Source organism: Podarcis pityusensis (assembly GCF_964106645.2).
Source record: "Podarcis pityusensis genome assembly, chromosome: 8".
Classification (NCBI taxonomy): Eukaryota; Metazoa; Chordata; class Lepidosauria; order Squamata; family Lacertidae; genus Podarcis; species Podarcis pityusensis.
In genome coordinates this window covers 33,130,290-33,153,821 of record NC_138033.1, presented here as the reverse complement: position 1 = coordinate 33,153,821, position 23,532 = coordinate 33,130,290, and the positions used below count along the sequence as shown (strand labels likewise).

The 23,532-nt window shown below is 46.8% G+C and overlaps 3 protein-coding genes across 5 annotated transcripts in view; 1 reads left to right on the top strand and 2 right to left on the bottom strand.

The window, feature by feature from the left end:
• Positions 1-12,414, bottom strand: part of KPNA6 (karyopherin subunit alpha 6) — a 32,302-nt gene extending 19,888 nt beyond the window's left edge. The window contains exon 1 of one of the 3 annotated variants that reach the window (XM_081019677.1): positions 12,210-12,414. In XM_081019677.1, coding sequence (XP_080875803.1) covers positions 12,210-12,213 — 4 coding nt within the window. In that variant the 5' untranslated portion in view covers positions 12,214-12,414. Of the gene's footprint in view, positions 1-616; positions 688-12,209 lie in introns of those variants that run through there. The other 2 variants (XM_081019678.1, XM_081019679.1) reach the window with 2 other exon arrangements.
• Positions 12,415-14,365: 1,951 nt separating this feature from the next.
• Positions 14,366-17,394, bottom strand: FAM229A (family with sequence similarity 229 member A). Its single transcript, XM_081019712.1, has 3 exons — positions 17,103-17,394; positions 16,361-16,498; positions 14,366-14,603 (listed from the first exon to the last, which is right to left on the bottom strand). Exons 1-3 carry the CDS (start codon positions 17,375-17,377, stop codon positions 14,501-14,503), a joined length of 516 nt encoding a protein of 171 aa, XP_080875838.1. The 5' UTR covers positions 17,378-17,394; the 3' UTR covers positions 14,366-14,500.
• A 2,914-nt stretch (positions 17,395-20,308) lies between these two features.
• On the top strand, positions 20,309-23,409 carry TSSK3 (testis specific serine kinase 3). Its single transcript, XM_081019698.1, has 2 exons — positions 20,309-20,654; positions 22,681-23,409. Exons 1-2 carry the CDS (start codon positions 20,483-20,485, stop codon positions 23,340-23,342), a joined length of 834 nt encoding a protein of 277 aa, XP_080875824.1. The 5' UTR covers positions 20,309-20,482; the 3' UTR covers positions 23,343-23,409.
• Positions 23,410-23,532: the final 123 nt, after the last annotated feature.

Genomic DNA, 23,532 nt, shown 5'->3' with positions numbered 1-23,532 from the left:
CAATTTCTGCCGGCGATGCCCACCATGGAGTTTTTGGCTCTAGGAGTCTTTTATATTTCTCCCATATTTTATATATAGACTTTCTGATTATATGCCCTAGGAAGCCTTTATGTACTTTAACTTTCTCATCTATTAGATAGGCATGCCATCCAAATCTCGTCTCTATTCCTTCTAAATCCAATACATCCGAATCGTCTAGTTTAATCCATTCTTTTAACCAGGTCAAACCCACTGCAACTCCAAGTCAGGGAGGCCAAATCCTCCTCTTTCCTTCTTATCTATCATCTAGCAGTTCATTTCAATCTAAAAGGATTATAAGGTATCTGACATAAATGGTTAAAATGATTAGCTGCTCAGCTGCCTAAAAGTCCACCTCTGCTCCAAAGCCAACCTCCCTGCAGAGAACACCCTAGAAGCTTTGCTTCTCCAACACCAAACAGGAATGCTCTCAAAACCCAAGTTGGTCAAACATTCCACCTTTGGCCAGCTACAGAACCTGCAGAGTGCGCCCGATTGTTTCTTCAATCTTATGCTACTGCAGGTAGCAGTTGAAGAAAAATGAGGGAAGGATGAGACTGAAAAGGAATTTTTATATGATACAAGTAGGATCTAGCACCTGTTTACCCAATTCTCAACTTCCAATCCCACTTTCAGCCAGCCTTTGGTCCAGGCTTTGCCCAGGCCTTAACCCCACCAATGAAGTCATAACGAGGTATGCATGATAATGGCACCCCATTCCCATAGCAACATCACATGTCACAAAAGATGATTTTCAACTTCACTGCAAAGCTGGGTAGCAAAAGCAGCTTGTCAAATGGACTATAGTGGGGAACTACCAATAAAGCAGCTAAGACAGCTCTGCTTCACTCAGGATGACTGCAAAGCTCTTCCTGGAAAATTTCAACTATCGTTCCCACCACAAACTTACATGTCTAAGGAATGGCTGCAAATCTTTAACAATCTAGCCCAGATCCACTTCCCTCTCAATCCTCCTAGTTACTTTTCCCTGCTCTTGAACCTCTTATTCCACTACTCTTTAAGATCATTTGCTCCTGAATTCTTCCTGTTCTCCCTTGGTGCCGCCTCTGCCAGGGAATTGTCTACGAAGTACCACTCATCTTTCTTTCTTCAAAACTCCCCCAAACCTAGATTTCCCTAAACTGTTTGAGCTCAAGCTAGTCCTCCACTCCCAACCACACCCATCTAAGTGCTATGTAGAACTGCATTTTCTCACCCCTCGTCACCCTCCTGCTTCTGTCTCCTATCAAAACTTAAGACTGGTGTTTTTAGAAAGGCCAACACCCACCCTAAGTCCTTGAAGACACAGAGAGCTATAAACCTATCTAATCATTCTCACTGAAGGTCAGTAGCCTTGGCTGCTCAAGCCTTTACCAAAATTGACTCAGGAAGCACAGCAGAGCCGGGTCCAAACTTCAGCTATGGCTTTCCAGTCTCCTGTTAACTATGTCGCCGCTTTGTGCTTCCTACCTCACTAATCATCTCCTCTGAGTAATTGCTGAAACCCAGATGTCTAAAACTCGGCCTTGCATTGCTGAGTCAGACTCAATAGCAGACAGAAGGGGGGGGGGTAGAGCTAATGTGTATATGGATTAGACAAATGCAGCAGTGTTTTTATCCCAACTCACATACCAATAAAGGGAAGCCCAAGCAGCAGGACTTGTGGGAAAAGACATGTGGGTGTGCTGGGGGTCAGCAGGACAGAGAAATTCACCTGTACAGAACTATACAAAATGTTAGAAACAGCCCACATCACTTTAAAAAATATTATGCCAAATGTGAAAGAATCAAGGCTGCATCAGAGGTTTACCTGGGGTTTTTTTTGGGGGGGGGGATTTCTTCCCCAACCACCCTAATGCTGAGAACAGTCACCTTTTTGGCACCTGTCTGCAGATATCAGGTGTACTTTGATGGAACCACTGTTTTTCAAATGGGTCTCTTTCTTTAGATCAGTCATACAGGTGATGCTAGTCAATTGACCATCATGTAGCCTAGCCCAGCCAGCATCAAGGCAGTATGCAACACAACTGGACTATGTGCAGAGGTCACGGAGAGCAAACAAAGCAGCAGTAGGTTCACTCTCAGGATCCATTCCTTGCAAAAAGTGCATGGAATAGATTCTGCTCCTTCATGACACAGTAACATCCCGCGCCTACAGCTCAGAGGTTGCAAAGTACACACTTAGAGCTCAAGAACTTAGTCAAGGGCTGGAGTATACATTATAGTTTGATGGCAAAACACGCTGTCTACCTTCCCCACATGTCTCCTACACTGGCATTCCCTCCCAACTTGGAATCAGATGTGCACACCAGTCTAGAAACTGAGCCCAAATTCATCCAGCAATCTCCTCGCTTGCAGTCTTTGCTTCCATCTTGACTAGTGATATCCTAAGCCCTGCTAGGCTCTGTGGAAATTCCAAGTTCTAAACAGCTGCTCCCAGTAAATATGGAATCTGACAGTACTACTGTTGAGGGGGACAGTGGAGAATTTGCTAAGGCACTGCAAAGGAAGGGAGAATAGACACACAGATCTCCAGTTCTCTTAATTATATACCCAGCAGGTGTATTTAAGGGACCTCTCTGACAAAATCCTGTACTATCCAATACAGAGCTCCCATCACCCATTAAGAGACTGGCTCACAAGTTAAATTTGGCAAGCTGACGGCAGAGTGTGACAGAGTGCTTGTCATCTTTGGCTCCTGGTGCCAAGGGAAGTATGAGCAGCCAGTGAGCAATTTGGCAGCAGACACCACCTGCAGACATCATCGGCTTAAAATGCAGGCTCCTCCATGCAAACTAAGTCCAGGATTCAGCAGGAGCATTTTGTGATGGTCTCACTCTGTGCCAAGCATGCGGCAGTCACTAGGGAATGACCAACTAGATTTCCCCCTTGCTCATTTCTCTGGATTGAGAGAAACTCTCACCTCTGTTCAAGCCTGCCTTCTCCTGACATACTCAATATGCAAAGACCATCACACCTTCAGAAGACACATGCCCAGTTTAGATCCCGTTTCATGTGTCTGAATCCCACAAATCCCTGTTTTATTTATTTTTAGATGCTTTCATGCTGTTGTTTAATTGGTTTTAGGGACACAGGTGGTGCTGTGGGTTAAACCACAGAACCTAGGACTTGCCGATCAGAAGGTCGGCGGTTCGAATCCCCGCGAGGGGGTGAGCTCCCGTTGCTCGGTCCCTGCTCCTGCCAACCTAGCAGTTTGAAAGCACGTCAAAGTGCAAGTAGATAAATAGGTACCGCTCCAGCGGGAAGGTAAACAGCGTTTCCGTGCGCTGCTCTGGTTCGCCAGAAGCGGCTTAGTCATGCTGGCCACATGACCCGGAAGCTGTACGCCGGCTCCCTCGGCCAATAAAGCGAGATGAGCGCCGCAACCCCAAAGTCGGTCACGACTGGACCTAATGGTCAGGGGTCCCTTTACCTTTACCTTAATTGGTTTTAGGCTGTATTTTGTTTTAACAGCATTGTTTCTTTTCACCACTTAGATCGTTTTCAAATATTAAGCTGTTGATAAATGCTTTTCTAAAATAAATAAGGGCACAGAAGCCCCTCTCAGACTACCCTCCATACATTCAAATAATGTGCGATGGGAAGATCTGAATCATGTCACTCAATTATTTGTTTTATTACATCTGTTTGCCATGCATATATCTGTATTCTCTGGATGGTTTTTACCCATCAATAAAAAATGCAGAATGCAAAATTTAAATGGTAAAATAAAAATACCACTTAAATAAACCAGTTATGTGCCCTGAATTTCACTGGGTGGGTGAGAGAGAAGGTGCAAGTGCTTGCCCAAGTTGAGAAGGTGTGGCCCAGCAGTCCAATGTGGTTTTGGAACTGTCAAGCTTTCTGTCTGCTCCCCCAAGTCAGAAACAGAGCCAACCTCCTGCTTTACAGAGATTCCCTTTCCAACAGGGCTCATAGTGAATTTCACGGCCAAACACAAAACCACTACCAGATGTGTACCTACAGCCAGTAAGAGAAAAGGGAGGACAGGAAGGGAAAGCAGAGCCCTGCTTTGTCCATACAGTAGAAACAAAGAGGCTCCACTCTCTACATACAGCCACAGACACATTTAAATTGTCATCCCCTAAAAGTTACCACCTCTCCAAAGGGCTCATGTATAGTAATTAGAACTCTGGTAATATTGACTCCTGTCAGGACCAACTGGGCTCCTGTACAGCTAGGAACCTGTTTTCAATGTAGTGGGACACAAGAGGCTGAACTCAACATTCAAACAATACCTGAGCCACTTGCTATTTGCAACCAGTTTAGCAGACCCAACATACAATCTGCTTTAGGAACATGTGTGTAGGCAAAGCCAGTACCGTCGATTCCAGTGTATAAGACGTCTTTTTAACCCCGGAAAAGGGGTTTAAAAGTCGGGGGTCGTCTTATACGCTGGGTATGGCTTCCTCCCGGCAGTGAGCCCACTGCTGCTTCCGAAGCTGCCACCGCAGCAGCAGTGGGCGACGCGCTCCGCTCCGCATAAGTAGGAAGCCGCCCAGCAATGCTAAGCCGGCTGGCTTCCTCCCGGCGTGGAGCCTGCCGCCCACGGTGGCGGCAGCAGCTTCTGAAGCAGCAGTGGGCTCCGCGCTGGGAGGAAGCCGCCCAGCAAAGCCGGCTTAGCATCGCTGGGCAGCTTCGCCGGGCAGCTTCCTCCCAGTGCAGAGCCCGCCACCCACTGCCGCTGCCCAGCGAAGCTGCCAAAGCGTATAAGACCCCCCAAATTGGTGCTGCCAATTTGGGGAGTTGTCTTATACGCCCAGTCGCCTAATACGCCAGAATCTAGGGTAAATGTCATTTTAAGGGCTCAGCAAGCAATGGCCCTGAAATCAAACCCATTCCCACTCCTCACATGCCTTCCTGTCTGGATTGCCCAAAGTATCTTAAGGCATTAGAAGGAAGGACGGCATGAGCACATAAGGAAGTGTGTAGGCAAGACTTGATAGCAGGGCATGGGGGAGGGGGGCGGAAATCTCAAAGAAGTTTACAACCTACATTAAAACATCAAATAAAAACAATACAGAAGAAAACAATACAGAAGAAAGTCAAATATAAAGTATACATTAAAAGTAGTATAATTAACTGGAAATTAAAACATTACCTTAAAGTTTTCCTAAATAAAACATTAACACAGCAAAGTTAATTTTTAAAAAATTCTTAAAACATTTCAAAAGAAAACATTGCTAAAGGAAGTCAATTATCAAACACATATTTAAAACAGCATAATTAGCAAGAAAACAAAATATTATCCTAAGTATAGAACATGTTCTGCTGTTATTGCTGCCAATCCTGGCAATGTTGGTTCACGGTGGCTGGCAGCTGTAGATGCTCAGACTTGATTATCTGGGTCTGCACTAAGAGACAACCAAGATGGTCCCTGGCATCTTCAGCAACCTCAGCTTTTATAGCGGGAGTCAGTCAGGGCCTTCCCCTCCCAGGCCAGGTAGAAAAAAGGCTACAAGCCAGGGAAGCATGTCTTCCATGTCTCACAGTCTTCTGTTACTATTTCTGTGGCCTTTTAGAAGTAGGTGGGTTGTTTTTAATGCATTTCTCTTTCCTCTTGGTTTTAATGTATCTATGTGGGATTTGCTGTTTGTTTGGTTGCAACTTTGCTTTAGACTGCCCTGGGCAAGATAAAGCAATTGACAAATTTAAGAAAAGAAAGAAAAAAAGAAATGCACACACTGCAAACTAGGACTGATCCCAATGGTAAGATTGATTACCGAAGCCAAGAGTTTTGGGCACAGTGCCCTCTGTGCTGACAACAACATCATCTTCATCCCAGCAATTCTTTCAGCTCGCCTGGTGCTGTGGTCACGGCTGGCTTACTCAATCCCACCCACCCAGTGAGCTCACAAAAGCCAGCAGCACATGAGCATCTGTGGAATGCACTACTTTGCTGACCAAGCTGGCTCCCACACGAGGGAGGAAAATAAAGCATTTTGAGATCTAGGACATAATGATGGCCAAGCAATCCTGCCAAAGGAGGGCAACAGTTGGACACCTCCACCACACTTGTGTAAGAGATGTAGATCAGAAGTAGGGAGACTTTTTGGCTCCACAGGCCAGATCTTTATCAGAATCTGCCTCTCAGGGCTGTCCACCTGTCAAAATACCTTGCACTTTGCATGTCTTCCTGTTCCCCACTTTTAAGCTCTTGATCTCAGAGGCTTAAGCTTTCAATATCAGGAACTTAAAGGGGTAGGAAGGAGACTTTGCACTCCCATTTGAGCTTCCAGAGGATCAGACAGGAGTGCAGGAGCCTTTGCAAAAGCTTTTTTGAACCAGTTTGCACACGAGAGCTGCTTCAATGGGGCACTTTTGCACAGGGCTTAAATCCCTGCTCAGCTAATGAACAGGCTTGAATCCTGCTACATTGGTTGCACAATCTTGTGCATTGCTGGGAACAGGATTGTCCAGCTAACACAGGATTAAACCCTTTTCTCCTGCCCCATTCAGCTAACATCATCTGTGACATAAGCTGATAGGTGGGTGGGTCTGCTTTGGGGGAAATGGCCTTGTTGGCCAAATTGGATCCCCTGGCTGGCCAAGATTAGCCCACAAACCAGAAGCTCCCCTCTCCTGATGTAGATATACTATAAAAGACGGTGATGGAGGCCATCATCACACCTAGAGGTGGCAATATCCAAATGTCTCAACATCTGGGTGTCTGAAATGTTTCCAGCTCTGTGTCACACAATATCGGTGGGGATTAGACAGATACAGTCCACCTAATCAGATCACACATTATCTGAGTTTTGACAACTGCATTATAATGGCAGAAGTTACAACCAAGGTAGCTAAATCCAAGGAGAGCCAGACCAAACAAAATGACTAGTGCAGTTATGTGGGTGGTGATCAATTACCAAACAACAGGGTTTAGTTCGTGGATGTGCAACCATCCTACTCTGTCTCATGGTCTTTTCACTAAAGTAGGAGCAGGAAGTCAGGGCCACATGTCACTAGTCTACACTATGGCTGGACCATCAGCCATAGTGTGTGGCAATTTTTTATTACATTTAGTTGGTTTAATTGATTTATTGTTAGCCACTTTGAGTTGTTATGGACAAAAGTTGAGGGTATAAGATTTTTTCCCTTTTAAGCATCATTGCAGGCTCCTTCAGGGTGTTCCTGGAGTACTCCCTTCCACGCCCCAATTGCAGAGCTGGTGCGGCGAAAAGGTGTGCAAGCCACTATTCTCTCAGCCTCACTCCTACATGTACAAGCACCTGCAATATGGGAATAATATTGATCTGCAGTGATTGCTGTGAATTCCAGAGAAGTAGCTGTGTTAGTGTGTTGAAGCAAAGTTTTGCAACATCTGAAGACTAAGATTGTGTAGTTCATGACACATTACAAAAACATACGCCACAATAAATCCATTTTTAAGGTACTATAGGGCTGCTTTAGGGCTGCTTAGGGATCACTGAAATAATGTATGAATTGCTTTGTACACTCAAAGTATCTTGCTTGCTAGCAGCAAGGAATCCTTAACTATGACAAGTAGCTGAAGGTGCATCTTCAATGCATCTACCAAACAGCCTACACCTGAACCCACATTTTAGGAGCTGTGTCGTCCACTGCTACTAACTGCTACTTTGCAAGTGTCCAGGCATTCATCTGCCCTGCCTTCCTAGCAGCACTTAAACGGATTAGGGTTTTACTTAACACAGCTTTGGAAGTGATATAAATTATCTGTCCCCAATTTCAAATTTATGGGAATCAACAGCAACAACTATCAAGCAACAATAAAAACTTAGCATTTACACACCCACAAAAATTCTTACAGCCCTCCACAAGGTAGGCTAACTTTCTCAGCACAATGAGGTGAGGCAGGAAGCCTATGAGAACAACATCCTGCCTAAGACAACGTGATGAGATGAACTTTGAACTGGTGACTTCCTGGCTCAGTGCTGATTTGATGTTCTCAGTCTCTCAACTACAGGCAGGACCCTGGCTCAGCCCTGTTCAACCCTTGCTATGTGCATTAGGTGCTCTTCCAGCAACTGATACAATGTTACAAAGACCAACTGAAATACTGCAGCAACCAAGGAATAGACTATTGCCAGTACAGTACAGTGGTACCACGGGATGCAAACGGGATCTGTTCCGGAGCCCCATTTGCATTCCGAATGGAACGCAAGACGCGACGGCGCATGCCGTGTTTCGCCGCTACCGCGCATGCGGTGAAACCCAAAGCACATTCAACTCGAGGTATGACTGTATACCAAATGTACTCCTAAAGTACTCCAGACAAATTTAACTACATAACACTACAATTCTTCCACCATTTCTTTTCCTTCAGCTGCCTGAATGAGTTTTGATTTGAATCCACCTTGCCCTTGATTTTAGGTGTATTTCCCCTTATCTGGGATGTTTAATTTGTTAAATGTTTTATTTTACTGTAAGCTGTTTTAGGGCCAAAAGAAGAACTTACATATTCTTAAGAAAATTAGGAACCTTGGCCCCAGACTCCTCAAATGGAATCATATTAGACAAAAAGCCTTCTCTGTAGAAAATAAAATAAAATTATCAGGATGCTAGGAAGATCATACTTTATCATTATTTCATCTCTGAATAGCTGTTCATAGGCTCTCAGGAAAGTATACAAATACAATAAAATAAAATACAGTATAAAATGCACTACTTTGAAAAAAGCAATAACTATGAATACTTTACAACCATGAATACTTTCAGTACGGCACAAACCAATTAAGAACTTCTCAGCTCCAGATAACATTCATCTCCCGAAGACCTGAAGAAATAGATGCAGCTTCAACTAAAACTGGAAATTTATCAATGAAGGGGAAATCCATACCTCCACAGGAAGTTACCGTAATTCCACAACTGAGGTGCTGCAACCAAGAAGGCCCCATCTCACGTCACCACTCAACAAACTACAAGTGCTGACAGGACAAACAGGAGTTCCCTCACAATAGGGCTGGGCGATATATTGATATATCGCCCAAAACTGGTCTGAAATCCATATTGTTATATCAGTTTCATAATTTTTGACTTGGCAATATATCATGAATCATGATGTGTGTGTTCTATACAAAAATCACAATGCGGGGAAAACCATGAAGCCAGCCAATGCCTCTACACAGCTCCATCCATCGTGGTATATCAGTATATTGTGATGTTTAGCTAGTGATAGTCTATCACGACGCTGAAAACCGGGTATCGTCCAGGCCTACCTCACAGTTCTCAAAACTCAAGTCAATAGTTATTGAAAGAGGTGCTCCGTTAAATATTTGTGTCCTAAGTTGTTCAGGGCTTTATACACCAGCCCCAACACCTTGAATTGGCCCCAGTATCAAAAAGGCAACCCGTGCAGTTCTTTAAACAACAGCAGTATGTGATCCTATTTTGCTGTTCTACTTTACTGCTTTTTAATACATGTGATAAAAGTAAAAGTCAGGATAATCAGGGAACAGATTCCTCCATAGTTTGCAAGTGTGGGAACTACCTGTTCAGAATGCCTGCTTTTGAGGTGGTTTGGCAATACCCCCTTTTCCACATGGACTGGCAGGAAGAACAAAGAGCCAAGCCATCCCATGCACAGAAAGCATATGAATATATTAAGTTGCCTTATACAGTGAGGCCATTGCGCTATCTAACCCTGTATAGGCAGCAAGCAATTTGTATGGGGGTTATGTTCCGGCTGCCCTGCCATGTCCCTTTTGTGACACTTCCGAGTTTGATGTGATGCATGTGTGTGCAGTCGCACACATATCAGACGTACCTAAAATGGTCGCTGCCTGTACTTCAACTTGCTGCAGCTCACGAACGAGAAGGTTTTAATTTCCCACCCTGAGGATTAGTGCTGAAGCTGCACATGCATCCCCGAAACTGGAGCTGAAATTGTGTGGATGTGCCCATCCAAATTTGACACGCACAGACTTTTCCAACTTCCTTAAGTCAACACTTAACTTAGAACTTAAGTAAGATGCAGAAACCAAGCCCAGAGTGATGAACCTGAGCAGTGTTTATCTGACCTCCTGGCAGCAGAGCTGCTGCTGTTGCTTACAAGGAAGAATGGGGAGATCATTACTGGGCAAATGTGCTGGCTGAGCCGATATGGCACTCCTGTCAGTGGATCTGCATAACAGAAACCTCCTCACCTCTTCTGCTACTGGGCCTCAGAAACCAGATGTTGCTGCCTACTCTAATTATTTTGCCAACTTGTAATAGTCACTTGTAGAGAGTTCAGATCTCCTCTACTCAGGGAAATTGTTAACTGGAACAGTTGGTGTGGTGTTGCACTTTTTAATGTTCTCACTGTGCCTGCAATGACCACCAGTGTGCGAGAACAGGTAAGTAATTTTTGCAGGACAAATGTTTGTGGGGCTAGAGAGATGCACCACTTCAATCCTCCTCTGCAAACACACAGAGTTTCATCTAATGTATGAAGACTATCAAGAGTAGCTATTAATACCACTTTGATATCAATGCAGAGGTAATAAGGATAAACAATCCAAAGTAAAAGCCAGAGATGGTTTTGGGGTTTAGAGGAAGCAGCACAGCTCTGAAAGGCTGTAACAGGGATGATCTTCCCATGCAGAAGATCCCAGGTTAAATCCCCAGAATTTCAACACATTGGGTTTCAGGTATCAGGGCTGGGAAAACCCTCTGCCCAGGGCCAGAAGGTCCACTAAGGTAGCTGGTATAAGGAAGAGACAGAGAAGCTGTGGTCCTCCAGATAATGTTGGAGTACAAGTCACATCACCCTCAGCCCCATGGCCAAAAATCATGGATTATGGAACTGGGAATCCAGCAACAAGGGACTGCCACGTTTCCCATCCCTGGTATAAGGCAACAACTTGTATCTTACTACACATTCAGAAGTAAAATAATTTCAGAAACCGCCAATATGTCAAAGTGACTGCCCATGCAAACATTCTTTACTGTTTCATATTGTTACTCTGCAAAATTAGCCCAGGAGTGCACTTGTCTTGCTGTGTGAACAGACTCAAAAAGAGGTTTGCACGCCCAGGAAGACCTCAATAAAAGCCAAGTAGAAGTTTATCAAGAGTGGGAATGTAAATTTTGAGCCACACAGGCCCTCAAAATACTCCCAATATCCACCTTCTGATGTACTTACCAACATAAGAACGAATTTGGTATAATGGTTAGCGTGCTGGACTATGACTTGGAATACCAAGGTCCGAATCCCCCACTCAGCCAGGAAGTTTACTGGGTGAACTTGAGCCAGTCACTTACTCTCAGCCTAATCTACCTCACAGGGTTGTTGTGGGGATTAACGTAGTAGGGAGGGACCCTAATGTGTGCCACTTTTAGCTCCTTGGAAGGAAAGGTGGTATATAAATGTAATCAATAACTAAATAATAAATAAATTTTGAAGCCAGAGAAGCGGGGAAAAACTACCTCAACCAAACCAATGCCACAGGATATCAGGGACTTTTGGGTTGGGGAGGGAGAACGCACGACTCCTGGGCGCAAAAAGCAAAGCCCCGAATGCCGACAGGGACACCGACGGCGGGCCTTCCTAGCCCACAGAGAGGGAAAGAGACGGACACCTAACAAGCGCTGCCTCTTGGCGCGAGATGGAGCACCTCGCCCGTAGGGAGGAGAACTGGGGACACCTCACCCACCCTCCTAGAACTGGGGCCGAAGCCACGCCGGCACGGTGGGAATACCTGGAGCCAGGGGCGTGGGCGCCGGGGAGCAGCAGAGAGAGCTGCCGGAAAGGGAGGAAGAAGCCGAGGAGGGAGAATCGCCCGACGACCCGCCCTCCTGTTGGGTTATTTATATATCTCCCCTCACACAGAGACGTATCGTGAAGGGCTGGCACTTCTCTCCTGCCTCAAACTCAGCCGCGGAGGGAGACGGGGGAGACTCCCTCCTCCTCCTGCTGCTGCTGCTGCTTAGAGGCGGCCCAGAAGGGCAGCAGAATACAGCCCCGGCCTCAGCGGAGCCCCCGCCCCACGTTCAAGGGACTGAGCGCGAAGGCCTCGCTGGAGCAGCGACGCCAGAGGCCGGACTGGGGTGCGGAGGAGACCCGGGAGAGAAGGGCCGAAGAGGCCCTCAAGGAAGGGAGGAGACCCCCTCGCCGCCCACCCCGGGAGCCCAGAGTGGGGGAGGGAGAGGCGCCCGAGAAGGCGCCCCATGCCCGGCGCAGGCCCTCCCCGCCGAGCGCTTAGCCTCACCCATGCCTGCGTGCGTCCGTCGCTCTCTCTTCCCTCCAAAGGCGGCGGCAGCGGCGGCGGCAATATGGCGGGCGGGGCCGGAGCGGTGGGCCAAGCGGACGCGCCGGGAGGCGGAGGACGGGGCCGAAAGGGAAGCCGACGGCGGCCGAAGCGGGACAGAAAGCCTCGGTGGCACCGAGCGCCCGAGACCGGCCCCTTCCCTGAGCACGCCCCTTTTTTAAAGAGACAGTTGGGCGGAGCTCAGGGCGAGGCGTGGGGGGGTGGGCGGGGCGAGGACGGGACAGAGCGCTTCGAGCGGAATGCAGGAGCGGGTGAAATTCCGGCGGGGCAGGCCGTGACAGCGAAAGGAGACGGGCATCTGGTGGCCGCTTCGAAGGAGGCAGTTTTTGTTGTGGCCTGAATTTCCTTAGGCGAGGAGAGCCCGCTTCCTCCGCTGCGTAAAGTGATAAGGCGGGGTGCGTGTGTTTGTATTTGACGAGAGTCAGTCCGTTAAATTAGTCGATTTCAGATATTTTGACCGTTTCGGAAAGGGGCCTCCTCCCCCCACTAGTTAATCAGTGCTTTAAAAATACAAGAACTTTAAGCACCATCACAAAATAATTTCCAGCAATATAGTCCTGTTAGCCTCTTGCAGCACAAAGAGTCTTGTGGCACCTAAAAGCTAACAAATTTATTATGGTATAACCTTTTGTGTTACTCAGAATTATAGGTCAGAACATTATGCATTACATGAAGTTGACCGTAGGTCATGAAATCTTGTGCCACAACAAATCATTTACCCTTTCAAGTTACCACTCTTTGTCACCTAAAAAGAGACATTCCTCCTCCTGTGTAGGACGGACCATCTCTTCTAAGGTGAAGACTGCACACATAGAATCTAAAAATAAAAAACCCACAACTTTTTTGAAGTGCCTCTTTCGAAATGAAGTAAAAAAAACGGCTAAAGAGTGCAGTATTCAGTTGGGAATATTTTATGGCCACCTTTGGTACCCCAAAACAGAATACAAAACAGAGCATCTATTTAAAAACGGGGGGGGGGGGGGTTGCCCATGTGAAAGGCTATGAATGCAAAGCCACCTGCCACCCACCGGGGGGTCTCAGCAAATGGTTGCAGCATTTAGGCAGTCTCCTATGTGGCCTTTTAGATACCAATTAAATGGTGCTCACAACGAACTGGCACCCAGTAGAGCTGCTTGAGAACAAGTTTTAAAAGTTCATTTCAGCTGTGCCAAGTTATTAACCTCACTACTGTATTTTAAACTGGCAGAAGTTTCTCAGAAGTCTGCAAAGACAGCCCGTTATGTAACGCACTGCAGTAGTCTAGCCTGCAGGTTAATAGTTGTAGACAAACATGGCTCAGATTATTTCTGTTGCAGAGTGGGGCAGGTTAGATGGGGATCATTTTATGTCAGATGTGCTACTTGGATTGTCTTTAATAAAGTAGAACTTTATCAAATAAATTAAAAATCCAGTAGCAATATTGGATGCACGAAGAGCTTTTAAAGGAACTACAGAATTGTAGGTTTAGAAGGGACCCCCTGAGGATCATCCAGTTCAATCCCCCCCCCCTGCCCCACAATGCAAAAATCCTGCTTGCAGCTATCCCTGGGTGGGCTCGAACCACCAACCTTCTGGTTAACAGCCACACCCATTGACCCATTGTGCCACTCAGGCTGAGAACCTGCCTCAGGTGTGTTTGTAAGCACAATCTCATCCAAAGCAAACTTTCCCACTCAGATGAGCCACCCACCAACAATACTGCCATCCTCTTAGCATGGAGCCTGTTTATTAGCCATCATCCATTATTGACCCCGGATGCTGTTTTAGTGCTTTCACAGCCTCCAAGGCATAGCAGAACTGAGTGTTAGCAGCATGGGTGGAATTATTTTTTTAAGAGAGAATAAGAGCTTGAGCTTCCATGCAAATAAAACTCTCTGACAGAGAAGCTATCCCTCCAAATCCCAGCAAGGGTTTGGGGACAGGGTGGTCATGGCAGCTGGCTGGGCTTACTGCATCAAGGAGGGAAAGGTCCAGTTGCACCCTTTTATTACCTGCATGTCCCGGGGCTGATTCCACTCCCCACTGCAGGGTTGATAAGGGGAGGGGAGCAGCAACAGAGAGAAACGAAGCAGAACTCCATGAAGGACACCCACAGAAACATTTTAAGGTGTCCTTTTATTAAAATGTGCGTCACTGTTCTGTGTGGCTTGCTTTGCTGTTGTCTGGCTGTCAGTGTGTTTCCTGGGACAGCCGCTGTGGCCTCAGCACTCGAGCCCGACCTAGGGGAGCCTTCAGGTGGTTCGTGGCCTGTGGCTCCCACCCATGGCAATGTAGACGTCAATGGGGACGTTGGGCAGGGTCAGGCAGTGGCACCCTGGACATCTTCGCAGCTGCCTGCCCAAAAGACAGAGAGAGTTGATCCCTGCATTTGTTAGGAGCTGCATATTCATATGCACTGTGCAAAATGGAATGTGTCTCAGAATGTCATTCTATTTAAAATAAAATAAAATCCAAGTTCCAATTTCAAACAGAACTTAGGTGCTCCACTTCACTAACACAGGCAATCGTTTCCATGTGTGGAGCTAGTAAGTGGGTGCAATTCACCAGGACCCATGATGGGAGGTGCTCAAGACAAGGACAGATTCCTCTAGTTATCATTGTTGCACCAAGTCTTACCTTTGGGGACACATTTAGGAAACCACTAGGAGCAGCAGAATGGGAAGTGCTGCTTAACACAACCTTCCCCCCCCCCGGTCCCCCCCTTGATGTTTTGGACTACAGCTCCCATCAACCTCTGATTCGAGTTGTAGTCCAAAACATCAGGAGGGAACCAAGTTGAGGACAGCTGGATATTTGCCTGCACAAGCCCTACTGGACTAATTGAAATATATTAATTAGCACATGGCAGGGTGGGGGGAGATACAGATCTGGATTTGCCACTTCAGGCATCAAAACATTGTAGGCCAGCGGAACGTCAATTCCAGATTTTCCCATCTACCTTCAAAATGCTGCACAGAGAGTGTGACAAAGCACAGTACAGTTGTTGTTCTTAATCATTACTATTTATATTTGGATCCCACTTTTCCTCCCAAGAGATCAAGGTGGCTTACATGGTTCTCCACTCCCATTTTATCCTCACAACAACCCTGTGAGTTAGGTTAGGCTGAAAGTGAGTGACTGGCCCAAGGTCACCTAGTGAGCTTTATGGCTGAGAGGGGATTTGACCCCTGGTCTCCCTGGTCATAGTCTTATACTTTCTGTAGACATCTATTGCCTGTGAGTTTCCCTACCACCAGGAAAATAATATATTTTATCCACTCCACACATATTTTCTTGACCATTTCTATCCCTCATCAGCTAATTTAGTCTAACAGCCTTTCATCTGGTCTCTGCATAAGGTGCAGTCAGGCTAGCAACTGACAACTGTTGACTGAGCCCTGTGAGGTTTGCATATGACTAGAAGTAATTTGCTGCTAAATTACCAAAAGATGATCCAGAGCAAGTTTAGTGTCATTTCTTCCGCGCTGCCTGATGGTTTGGGTGTACAGTGGTACCTCGGGTTAAGTACTTAATTCGTTCTGGAAGTCTGTTCTTAACCTGAAACTGTTCTTAACCTGAAGCACCACTTTAGCTAATAGGGTCTCCCGCTGCCGCCGCACCGCTGAAGCACGATTTCTATTCATTTCCTGAAGCAAAGTTCTTAACCTGAGGTACTGTTTCTGGGTTAGCGGAGTCTGTAACCTGAAGCATCTATAACCTGAAGCGTATGTAACCCAAAGTACCACTGTAACTAGTTCTGTCCACCCATATTTTCAGAGGCAGATTCCCTCATACACTTGGCTGCTCGATGCAATAGAAGACGGGTTAGCACCTGCTCGCCACAGAAAGAGGAGGAGTGGCAGGTTAGGGAAACAGGAACCTGCCTTTGTTGAAGTCCATCTAGCCCATTATCATCTATGCTGACTGGCAGTGGCTCTCCAGGGATTGAGGGAAGGGCAGTTTCCAGACCTGCTTGGCTATAGCAGAGACTAAACCTGGGACCTTCTGTGTGCAAAGGAAATGCTCTGCCAACTGAGCCACCACAGCCCTTCTCCTTCAGCTGTGGTGTCAGGGTTGAATCCTGCCTGTCCCGCTGTGAAACGTTTCCTTACCTTGTTGCAGTGCGCTCAGGGGCAACTGGCTCCTGTGTTTCGGGGGCAGTCGCCAGGCTGGGAGAATCTCCTGCCTCTATTGGAAATCTCCGAGCTTGTGGGGTCTCTTGGGAGCTCATGTCCGAGCCCCAGACCTGTCTATGGAAGAGAAGTGTTCAGTGGGACATCCCTCTGCTCCTGCGCCAGGCCCATCCACCTACTCCAAAATGCCAGCTGCGTAAGCAACTCAAGGAGCATCACACACCAGCCTAGGAAGCTCCTGGTTCTTCTGAGGGTCCCCTGCCCCACTCTCAGGCCTCACAAGTGGGTGCTCAGAAGACATATCTGCCCATACCAATGAATTCTTTACTCCATTGGTTCGTTTTAGGGTTGTGATCTTTTGAAAAATACTCTTAATGTCTACAGTGTTTTTGTATATGCTGCCTGCTTAGATAATACATTGATATGCGAGTCACAGAAAGGGAGGGGAGCAAGAGAGAATCTGGTTTATGTGATTGGAAATGTAGCAATAGTGTGTTCACAAGGGGGAGTGGATCCCGTGTATTTGTGCATCGCTAAACATCCAACAGTTCTACATTTCTGACCATGTATGAAAGAACTCAGAGGGGTGCCAGAAGCTGCCTGGAAGCCCCAGCCAACCCCATACTTCAGCTGCCAGGAAGGTAAGTATCTGTCTTCCTGTTCCTGTCCCGTCCCCCCACGCACTACAGTATGGCTGCAACATAATTTAAAATAACTTCACCTTGTACCTTCAACCGAAACCTGACACAGAAATTGTGCAGGGGAGGCCTTTTCCTGGTGTGGAGAAAAGTTCGCCCCAGGCACTCTAAACGGACTCCAGGCCAGCCCAGCCCAATACATTTCACCTCTCCCAAGGCAAAGGGCAAGAGGACAGCTGCTACCCATCCTGCAGAGGAAAGTTGCTGGGCTTGCAAGTGAATCACAAGCAATAGGGTGGTGTCCTCTGCTGCACCCAAGGCTCCAGGTTAGTTTGGGAGGGGGCAGGGCAGACCACATAGCATGAACAACTCCAACCAAGGGGTACAGCTTGGGGTGTTAAGGAGCAGCAGCTGAGGGACCACTGCTATTGCCACTGCCCCCCAGAATCTACCACCTGAGGTGGTCGCTCCACTCTGCCTCATGACAGGGCCGACTGGTTCCACTCCTGCTTTGGTTGAGTATTGTTTGGGTGGCCCCACCATGGGGTGCCTGGAGTCTGGCATCCTGGGCCGGCCCATTCTTCTGTCTTGCCCTTGGCTCCTCCGTCCCAGCCTTACCTATCAAAGGCGGAGGAGTGCTCCCTAAGAGTCCACTGGGCAGGTTGAAGCGCCTATTGCAAAGGGCAGGCTGGGACGGAGCCCAGAGGGAGGCAGCGGCTCAGCGGCATTGTGACTCGGAAGGGCTATGCTTGCATCACAATGCACCCAGCCTTCTCTCTGCTGATGGTCTCCAGGGCAGGGAATCCTAGGCTGAAAGCTCAGCCCAAGCCAGCCTGGCCCATTCCCTTCCTAGCCTTGCGGACAATGAACTCAAGAGTCACTTCTTGCTCTCTGACAATATCCATCCATAATGGCATCCAAATCTGGGACGTTTGTGAGAGGACAATCTCATTTACATTCGCAAACCAGCCAACCCTATATGTTTTGCCCTTATTGTAGCACCAGTGTCTTCTATTACCCCCAGGTAAGAGCTTCTTTATTCATATCAGCTGACAGGTTTATATGATACCTCCAAGGGTTCAGTGTTGCTCAGCTCCTAGCAATTTTCCCTTTAACAAACCCTCCTCCTCCTCCAGCCTCTCTAGTGATGTGGCTTTCAGGTCCTCCTGAGGCACAAAGGTGATGCTAGAAAACCTGTCTCTCTTGTCTTCCTTAATGTGTGGCGCTGTATGAAAATGCCCACAGTGCCTTAAAGATGTCAAGCAGAAGTTGGGACTCCACCACCACAGGTCTGCTTAGAGCAGGGATGAGGAACCTGTGGCTCTCTAGATGTCCTTGGGCTACAGTTCCCTTTGTCCATGCTAACTGTAGCTAAGGGGAGCTGGAGTCTACCAACGTCTGTTGGACCACAAGTTCCCCATCTCTGGTTTAGAAACAGAAACACCAGTCTTTACTTAATGGGTAAGGGAGGGATCAGCTTAATTTTGGTTTCTAACTTTCTAGTGTACAACATAGGCCTTGAAGATTTCGTTTGAAAAACCACTTACAATATGGATATATTTGTTTCCAAACTCCAAGTTATGTCATCTCAACCCTTCAGTTCTTGAGTTATTCATACATTTAACATCATAGCTGCATAATTCCAGGTCTTGCTACCAACTTACAAGATGGTGGTCTTCAGTTTCCCCAAAAGCACCAACATCAAAGCCCAAAGTGCTATCAGGCAGCCATTATTACAGAAGTCCAAAGAACAAAATTACTGTTGTATTTTCTTTCAGAAACTGATCATCTTCCTTATAAAGATCTGCTTGAACTGCTGGGACCTTTAGCTTATAAAAAAATGGTAATTGTGAGGGGTTCTCTAGTTAACAGATGATGGAGAAAAACAAGGAGGAAAAAAACCCATCAGACCCTGCTGTTAAATTTCTCTGATAAACCTGGCTGGCCCTTCAGAAGGCATAATGCTCAGCTAGGTGGCCTACTGGGGTTAAAATTAGTTTTGGGGTTCATTTTGACAGAATACTGTGCCCTGTTTTTTTGCAAATTCTGGAAGCTCTCTGTTGTTCACACAAATAGGTGTGCAGTCATAAGTTTGGGAAGTGTGTGTGTTCTCTTCCTTTCAGAGGTTCCAGATGAAACACTGCTGTCTTAGAGGGGATGGGCAATGAGACTGGATACATTGCCAAAATAGGGGCTAGCACTAGCCACTATCCTTTTGGAGAATACAGTGAGTGGGAGGGTGAAGGAGCTGTCATACCCTCCAACATTCCTCAGCAAATAGGGACATTCTACTGGTGTAGAAAAGAATGTCCCTATTTTCTGAGAAATGTTGGAGGGCATGCTATCTGGCCAGAATTGAGGAATGAGGGAATATAGGGAATATAGGAGAGGCAGCGGGGATGGCAGTGGAGGCCCACCAGCCTGCTGTAGGTCTTCAAGGACAGGAATAAAACCAGCTGCATCCTTCAGTTTCTGTTTGGATAGTTCTTCCTTGGGGGTCTTGATGAGTGAGAGAGCAAGTTATTTGGAGCAAAGCCCCTGCTTGGCTTCTGGCTGCAAATGCCTCTAGGGCATCTCTCCCCGTGCCCAGTCCCAACCCACGAGGCTACTGTACCACACTGGCTCTCTCTGTGCTGATAAGTCCCATTATATATCATAGATGAGTGATTCGAAGTAGACCGCCGACTGATCCCCAGCAATTCCAGCAGCCACAGGTGCAACTCCCAATGTGGTGTTCACAGATACAGAAGCACATGCAAAGCCCCCCTCCCGCAGTGTCCACAGGTTCCCTTCTCCGTACTTGAAATTTGGTTTGAATGAACAAGTTGCGTTGTGTGTGGCACCCACAACAAATTATCTGGTTTGCAGATGTGTCCAACGACAAACTCTTATCTTAAGGAAATCATCTCACTGAATAAGAAAATGGTTGAGGGAATTAGAATACTTACTCTTAAGAGTTGCCTGACGTAGTTAGACCCAAATCCTGCCAAGTAGCCTCAAGCCAGCAGACTTCCATGATGGGGAAAAGGAGACTAACTTAATTGTCCATGTTCACCCTGGACAAATAAAGAGGTTCACTACACTACAGTGTGGACTATATTCATCTCTTACCCAAGGCCTCAAAGCTGTAGGCCTCTTGGCAGGTTAACCCATCACCCCCCTGGAGGGCACTGGAGGAAGCTGAGGGGTTGGGCAATGCAGGCTCTCCAAGGAAGCATGTCTGCTTTCCTCCCATTGGTGCAAAACTACTACCTCCAGCCCGGGGTCCTCAGGTAACACAAGGTTGCATCACAATGGGGGCTCAAAGTTTCAAGATGTCCAACCTCAGTTTCACCCCTCATCAAAGGACCTTGTCTGGGCAGGAAAAATGATCTAGCATCCTGGGCTGCAACCAATGCAGACCCTGGTCTGGGAGGCGAAGGACGGCGATGTATATACTTTGTGATGACATGATGTCCTGAGAATGACAGATGAGCACGTTCAAGACACAATGGAGGAGTTTCTTCTCTCCCATGGTTACCAGATGGGTAAAACCATTGGAGAAGGGACATATTCAAAGGTCAAGGAAGCTTTTTCAAAAAAACACCAACGAAAAGTGGCCGTGAAAATTATAGACAAAATGGGAGGACCAGAAGGTAAGAGCCAGGAAAAAGCATTAAGCACAAGACAGATAAGGTTCTGCCAGTTCACACACCTAAATCAAGGAACGAATAGGCCCAGTAGGTTGTATTTTCCTCCAGGGAGTTGGGATCCTGTGGCACAATTGCCTGCAATTGTCATTGAAACACTCTGCAAAAGCATTGCCATTCCTCTGAACGGAGACTGGGCTGTCTTTGCCGATGTGGCTGACCAGATTGTTTTACTACAAAATGTAGCAAACTGCTTACTACTTTGCAGGATTTGTCCTTTCTGCAGTTGCTTCACCAGAATATTTGGGTGGGGTGGGGAGAAGAGGAGGTAAGGACAGTGAACTAAAGATCCCTAAGAGCAAGCAGGAACAGCCTACTCCTCTATCTTGTCTGGAAATACGGGGCCCCTTTAAACATCACTCTAGTTTTGTCCAAATTGCTTTTATGCAAGTGGTAAAAGGAACCACCAAAACAGCAGGGCTGATTATGCAGCAACCAACAAAGGAAGCTCCCCATGGGAAGACGTCTGAGGTTAGTCCTTGCCCATGGAGGTGGCATTGCTATTCAGCCTGTTGTGGACAGTTGAGAAGGGGGGTATATCACAGCTCCAGCTTTTTGCTGGAGGGCCAAGTGGCACAGAGCAGCTTCCAACCAGCTAAAACTGGTACACTAGCTGTGGCTTTTTCTTGCACATAGAGCCTGGCCATAGTTATCCATGGTCTGACATTCTCCTAGTTAGTACAATGGGTTGTGTGGGGACCAGCTTTGAAGATTGCTTGGGAAGGACAGCTAATTCCAGACACAGATGCAAGCTTCCTCACTAGGATCAGGTATTGGAAACACATTTCACTAATAATGGTCTCCACTAGCTCCTGGTGTGTTTTCAAGTGCAATTCTAGGTGCTAAGTTTTCAATCCATGGCTTATGATCTGGGCAACTGATGGAACATTCCAACACTGACCAGTCCAAGCCCCAAAATCTATGAAGGTCTTCTTCACTCCCTTGTCTGAGGGGTGCTGAGTGGCAATTAGGATGAGGACTTTTTTGGTTTTAACCCCTCTTTTCCCAGGGAAGCTTGCCCACTACCTGCTTAGAGGTCTTTTAGGCACCAGGCAAACCCCTATTTATTTTCTCAAGCTTTTTAAAACTAGATTGTTTTTAACATTCATTTCTAGTGTACTGTTTTAGCATATTGAAAGTCAGCATATAAAGGCTTCAATTGAATCATATCTCCACCTATGGTGGGGTTGTATTAAGAGTGCAAGAATTTTGGGCAATGGTATTCAGAGAAATTAGTAAGATTTTGAACTACCACTTTCTCCCAACTTCTCAATTAGCCATTTTATTTATATTTGTCGAGGGTGATAAAAATTTGCATAATAAAGACTTGCTAGTACACCTGATTATAATAGCTAGAATGACCGTGGCACTGTTTTCAAAAAATTGGGACGGGACGGGGCCAATCTTACTACTTGGTACACTGAAGTTTGGATATTGCCTGCTGGAAAAACTAATAAGCTAAGAGTCCTTAGGGGCCAAAGAAAAAGGGATTTCATGCCTGTTTGGTCTGACTTCATTTCATTTGTAAGCAAGGAGGAACATGGCCAAGGATTCCCCCTCAGCCTATGAACTAATATGACTTATAAAGTATTCAAATGTCCTGAATCAAATGTAATAACTTTCCCTTGTATGTTTTGTAACTCTCTTTTTTTAACCATTACATCTATGCTGTAAATAGTTCCAGTTGCTACCTTCCACACATTCACATACCTGTGGTTTATTTATTATGGTTTATTTTATGTCTTTGTTTGACAGTGAGCTATAATTGGTGATGGACAATGTATATTGTCATCACGTCTTGTTTGAGAACTTCCCCGGTACCATCATAGTCATTAACAGAAACACATAATTCCCCTGGAGGGACTCCTGATTTAATTTTACCAGGAATGTGTAAATAAGCTCTTCTCCAGCCAGCTTAGCTGCTAGTTAGCCCCTGATGCATCTTTGCTTACTCTGTCATTTCCCTCTGCAGAGTTTATCGAGAGATTCCTGCCCAGAGAGCTCCAGATCGTCAAGCGCTTGGACCACAAGAACATCATCCGAGTGTACGAGATGCTGGAGTCAACGGACGGGAAGATCTACCTGGTGATGGAACTAGCAGAGGATGGAGACGTGTTCGACTGTGTCCTGCAAGGGGGGCCCTTGCCTGAGAGCCGGGCCAAATCGCTCTTCCGCCAGCTGGTGGAGGCAATCCGCTACTGCCACAGCTGTGGCGTGGCGCACCGTGACCTCAAGTGCGAGAATGCGCTCCTGCAGGGTTTCAACCTGAAACTGACCGATTTCGGATTTGCCAAGCTGCTCCCCAAAAACCGGAAGGAGCTGAGCCAGACATTCTGTGGCAGCACAGCCTACGCAGCCCCCGAGGTGCTGCAGGGCGTGCCCCACGACAGCCGGAAAGGTGACATTTGGAGCATGGGCGTGGTTCTCTACGTCATGCTCTGTGCAAACCTGCCCTTCGACGACACGGATATCCCCAAGATGCTGTGCCACCAGCAGAAGGGGGTCTCCATTCCTGGCCACTTGGGGATTTCTGAGGAATGCCAGGACCTCCTCAAAAGCCTGTTGGAACCGGACATGATCCTGAGACCTTCCATCGAAGAAGTGAGTTGGCACCCGTGGTTAGCAAGCTCCTGAGAAAAGGACCGTGTCAAAAACTCTCCCCAAATAAAAGGGGACAGGCTGTTTCCAAAATGCTCACATATATTTTAACGTTATGCTCAGTTTCTGGTCTATCCTTGCCCAATTCTTTGCACACTTCCCCCTCTCACTGGGCAAATTTGAAGTGGCCCCGGCTTCCAGAGATATATGAACAAGAGCAGAGAGG

Coding starts and splice junctions, on each gene's coding strand:
- TSSK3 (XM_081019698.1), top strand. CDS start 20,483: ATGACAGATGAGCACGTTCAAGACACAATGGAGGAGTTTCTTCTCTCC. Junction 20,655..22,680: donor CAAAATGGGAGGACCAGAAG/GTAAGAGCCAGG, acceptor TTCCCTCTGCAG/AGTTTATCGAGAGATTCCTG.
- FAM229A (XM_081019712.1), bottom strand. CDS start 17,377: ATGTGGTCTGCCCTGCCCCCTCCCAAACTAACCTGGAGCCTTGGGTGC. Junction 16,499..17,102: donor GTTTCGGTTGAAGGTACAAG/GTGAAGTTATTT, acceptor TCTCTTCCATAG/ACAGGTCTGGGGCTCGGACA. Junction 14,604..16,360: donor CCTGAGCGCACTGCAACAAG/GTAAGGAAACGT, acceptor TCTTTTGGGCAG/GCAGCTGCGAAGATGTCCAG.